The 5,192-nt window shown below is 39.1% G+C and overlaps 1 protein-coding gene across 1 annotated transcript; it reads left to right on the top strand.

The window, feature by feature from the left end:
• The first annotated feature begins 303 nt into the window (after positions 1-303).
• Positions 304-4,091, top strand: LOC21394941 (mitogen-activated protein kinase kinase kinase). The gene is made up of 3 exons (XM_010091231.2): positions 304-1,041; positions 1,122-2,208; positions 3,625-4,091. Exons 1-3 carry the CDS (start codon positions 623-625, stop codon positions 3,922-3,924), a joined length of 1,806 nt encoding a protein of 601 aa, XP_010089533.1. The 5' UTR covers positions 304-622; the 3' UTR covers positions 3,925-4,091.
• The last annotated feature ends 1,101 nt before the right edge of the window (positions 4,092-5,192 follow it).

The following is a 5,192-nucleotide window of genomic DNA, read 5'->3' as shown; positions in this document are numbered from 1 at the left end:
TTAATTTTTGCTTCACTTATACAAAAGTATGTTTTTCTTCCAACAAATTTGAAATTAAATTCTTCCTTAAAAAAAAAATCGATCAAGCTATTTTACTCAATGAGAAAAATGGTTGTTTTTAATTACTACATTAATTTTTAACAATTAAATTTATATATATTCACATTAAAAATTTACCGCACATAAAATAAAACTGCGTATACTATGTTGTTAAAAAAACTAATTCAATAAAAAATACACAAAAAAAAGCCTATAATTAACTCACAACCCTCCTAAATCCCAAACAAATTGAAACCACGACCACCACCAGCTCACTGACCAACCTCACTTGACTCTCTCTCAAAAAAAAAAAAAAATTTCGCTGAATAGGCTCTCTCTCAAATTGCAAGTCTATATATACATTTTCCAAAAAGATTTCTCTTCATTTGTCACTTGTCAGAGAAAATATGGGAAAACTGATATAAATCTGAAAGAAACCACTCACTGTCCCTCTCTGGCTCTGCACTCTGTTTTCACTGCGTATGGGTTGGTTTTGGCGTGAACCCATCACAGCTACCACCGTCCCAACAGTTCAACAATCTCTTCGGTGCTAACTTAGCTTAGCTTGCGAGCCTTTTCTGCCATGGCTGCGGCCCTGGAGTGCTGGTCGAGCCGAGCCAGTACGGACGAGGACATGGTGGAGCAGGTCCTGATGAGGACTCACGACAGATCGGAGGGCTCGGCAGCGGAAAGCTCTTCCTCCTCCACCGCCGCTTCCGCCGCCGCCGGAACGATGAAGGACTCGTCGGCGATGCAGAAGAGGCTCCAGAGGCTGAGCCGGAACGTGTCAGAGGCCATAGCCTCGCTCCGGAACTCGCTGAATCTGGACTCCTCCACCGCCAACGCTAGGGACGAAACGGCGTCGTCGAACAAGATCGAGAGCTGCCGGAAGGTCGTCTGGTGCAGCGTCGTCCGTAACCTTACCCAGCTCTACCCCGGCAGCCAGCTCCCCGAGAAGCTCGTCTCCAACATTCGCAAGCATTACGATTCCTTACCTCTCAGGTTCGTAAATTTCGACGAATTTAATGTTTTTTTCTTTCTCGGAAATGTTCAGATTTTGAAATTTTGGAAATGTTTTTCAGTTATGCCCAGGCAGGGTTTGATATGAAAGAGGTGTTTCTGCATATTAAGATGTTAGAGCAAGCGTCCTTGGATGATTACCCGGCCATTTTGAGCCAAGAAGTGTCTGATGATGAAATTCACGGTTCGGTTTTCAAGCTCACGTTTGCTTGCAACTCTTCGATTTCGTGGCCGGTGATGTCCGGTGCGCTTGACAGTGCCTCCATTTGCTGCAAGAAAATACAGATCTTTGAGAGGAAAGGGTCCACTCTTGGGGTGGTTCTTCTTCTGGTCCAAGCCGGCCATGAGAAAACGTTCAAGGCCCGGATCGAAAACGCCTTGAAATCGGCCACCGTGAGGAAGCCAAAACCCGCCACGATGAAGTTTGCCTTCGGGCTCTGCGGGTGCCAAGAGGAGAACACGAGGGGTAGAGAGATGGGAGAGATTGAGGAGGAAGTTATTGGAGAAGCGAATGTTAGAAATGGAGTGGAAAATTTGGGGCAAAAAGTTGAGCTTCAGATGCCACTGCCCACTTCATCGTTTGTGGCTTCTGTTGATGAATGGCAGACCATTCAATCCAGTGATGAAATTGGGAAATGGCTGTTGAACTCTGATTATCTTGAATTTGTTGACCAGGTTGGACCAAACTCGTTTAAGGGAGTTTACAAGGGGAAAAAGGTTGGGATTGAGAAGCTCAAAGGTTGTGAGAAAGGGAATTCCTATGACTTTGAGCTGCGCAAGGATCTCTTGGAGCTCATGACTTGTGGGCACAAGAACATCTTGCAATTCCATGGCGTTTGTGTTGATGAGAATCATGGGTTGTGTGTGGTGACAAAGTTGATGGAAGGCGGGTCGGTTTTCGATTTGATGCTCAAAAGCAAGAAGAATATTCAGACTAAGGAAATTATAAGAATTGCCACTGATGTAGCAGAAGGGATCAAGTTCATGAATGACCATGGAGTTGCTTATAGAGATCTCAACACACAGAGGATCTTGTTGGATCGCCATGGAAATGCTTGCTTAGGTGACATGGGAATAGTGGCTGTATGCAAGAGTGTTGGGGAGGCAATGGAGTACGAGACTGATGGCTACCGCTGGCTTGCTCCTGAGGTTTGTTCACTGTATATCTTGATTCAACTCTTTACTTTTTACTTGATTCATATCTTTACTATTTACTTTAGTCGGAAAATTAGAAAAATAGCAATTGATAACTCATGTTCTTGTCATGTTATTAGTAAACTATAACTCCCTTAGAGCAGTTTTGCTTTTTGCATAAAGATCTAAAGAGATCTATTCTGTTTTTGCTGAAAAGGGGTTATAAGTTGTTCTTTTGTTTGTCTTTAGAAAGCTCGGGAACCAAAATGTCTTTACTCTTTGCCCATTACCACTATCTTTTTTTAATCCTTGTGCGTTCAAAGAATTGATTGATATGACCAATTGTGCAGAGAATATAGGCAACAATGGTGACTAAATCTAGTATATATAATGTTAGTTTAGAGTAGAAAGTGACTTCATTTGTAACCTATACTTGCCTCTCGATGCATGAATACTTAGGAAATGCTTCTCTTTATAGGATTTACCTGTATGAGTCATACCAGCATCCGAGACATTAGGAAAAGTTCTTCTTGGTTTTATTATGTACTCTAGGATGTTATCTGGGTTCATTGAATGCGACTAAAGTTCTCAGCATCAGCCAATTCTCGCTGAAAAAAAGGGACTTTATGTCACTTACCCGACATAATTGTTTGAGCATGCATAACGTATCTTCATAATTGTTAATTCTTTTACGTTTCAATACTATAGTGTTTACCTTTATTTAAGCACTCTTATGTCTTCCACTAAACAAGTCAGTTTAATTATGGTAATGCTACTTTCAGCAAATTAGGTGCCGACCTGTGGAGCCCACATAGTGGAGCTTTTGAGTTTTTAGCGCATATTTGTCCGTGGGATATACCTTTCCCAGACCACTATATATATACTGTTTTTGTTTTGCTTGGGTCCTTGGGATATAATTAGGTAATAAAAAGGAATTTCTGCATGTGTAAGTTTTATGTCTACTGAACAAATGACAAGTTCTTCCCAAACTTCTTTAGCCAAAATGATAACAATATTATGGTTTATTGGATATCTTTTGGATCAAAATATTTATATTGGTTAGTCCAAGTATCTCAAACTGGTCTGTTGATGTTCTTTGCTTACCTTGAAAGTCACGTTACAATTTCCTTCTCCCTCCAAAAAAAAAAATAAATAAATAAACGTTACAACTTTAGAAACGAATAATCCTCTTTCTTGACCCCTCTTTAACCTCGTGTAATTTTCACTTGAATATTTGCTCTCTTATATATGTTTGAGCAAGTCCAATAATGAACTTGTTAAGTCTACAAAAGAACGGTTTAATTCAAAATTCAATAGCTGTTAGATGAAGCTGTATCTTTTTTCCCCCCATTTTTATGCTCTGAGTTAAAGAATGTTAATTGTAATAAACGTGGCACTTATTGTCTTTCCTTCCCTTGTTGGTGAGTACAGATAATTGCTGGTGATCCAGAGTGTGTGACAGAGACTTGGATGAGTAATGTATATAGTTTTGGGATGGTTCTCTGGGAGATGGTGACCGGTGAGGCAGCCTATTCCGCTTTTTCGCCGGTGCAGGCAGCGGTGGGAATAGCTGCTTGCGGCCTTAGGCCTGAGATTCCAAAGGACTGTCCTCAAATGCTGAGATCTTTGATGACAAAATGCTGGAACAATTGCCCATCAAAGCGTCCTCAGTTCTCTGAGATTCTATCGGTATTGCTGCGACCAAACAATAACAGCAATAATTGCAGATAAAAATCCCTTATAAAAGCCTGTTTGGAATCCAATATGCTATATTGTTGATCATGATGCAAAAATGGCCCCTCCTAAAGTATAGGAGTTGCTATATATGTATACGAATGCATAAATATTGATGTGCAAAGCTTTTGTGTTGCTGAAATGAAGATATAAATCTTCTTTCACCTTTCTGTCTCTCTCCAATTCTATGAAAGGAAAAAGGGCTTTAAAGAAATCTCTCTCTCTCTCTCTCTCTCTCTCTCTCTCTCACTCACTCACTCACACACACACACACACACACTGACAAACACACACACACATTATAAGAATGTCTTGAGCATGCGCGCTAAAATTCATTGCGTGATGATATGAAAATCTTAATTTATATAAGTTTTTTCTTCTTTGTTTTTGGTGTTGTGATGCATTAGTGAGTAGGCATTACGCGTCACTTGAAAAAGACGAGAATTATTACATATTATGATATGAATACCAATTGTCTAAAGATGGTTGACGCTAGGGGAAAAAGAAAAGGTTATAATATTGGTAATGATTAAAAACTAGGGAAAAAGAGAAAAAGGAAAATGAAAAAATTGATCACCACGAAAGTGACGTGCGAAATTTTCATGGTTCAGCCAACTTTTGCCAACATATTACGGAGAAATCAGCGCTGTGTTTGTTTTTGGGTTTTTTTGTTTTGTCTTTTTTCCCCCCTCTTTTTTCCCTTTATTTTCTGATCAAAAGAGTAACAATATATAGAGTGTTTAAGCCTAAAATCTTTCCCCCCCCCCCCCCCCCCCCCCCCAAAATAATAATAATAATAATATAAAGTAGAGACTTTGTGGAATAGCAAAACTTCTTCCACGGTTCCACCAAGTGAAAGAAGGGGGAAAATTGCTCACTTGTATATATTTTATTTATTGCTATATAGGTATAACTCATATAAGGGGCTATAAGTAGAATGCGACCCATGATCCAACAAACACTAACAAAAAAGCAGGAGAAAAGGAGATTGCGTCTCTGGTGGGCTTAGAATTCAGGAGAACGATGACATACCGGGTGCGTTTAGAATTGATTCCAAAACGTTTTTATTTTCTGTACGAAAATGAAAATGAAAACGTTTTTAGTTTTATTTTTGAATTATTTCTAAAAATGCGTTTGGTAGTTTTATTTAGAGATTGATTTCAGTTTTAAAAAAAACTGAAACTGCGTTTGGTGGTTTAATTTTTGAAAACATGTAATAATATATTAAATAAATAATATTATTAAATATATTAAATAAATAATAT

This window comes from Morus notabilis, unplaced genomic scaffold, assembly GCF_000414095.1.
Source record: "Morus notabilis unplaced genomic scaffold, ASM41409v2 Scaffold609, whole genome shotgun sequence".
Lineage (NCBI taxonomy): Eukaryota > Viridiplantae > Streptophyta > Magnoliopsida > Rosales > Moraceae > Morus > Morus notabilis.
This window is presented reverse-complemented; position numbering and strand designations above follow the sequence as displayed.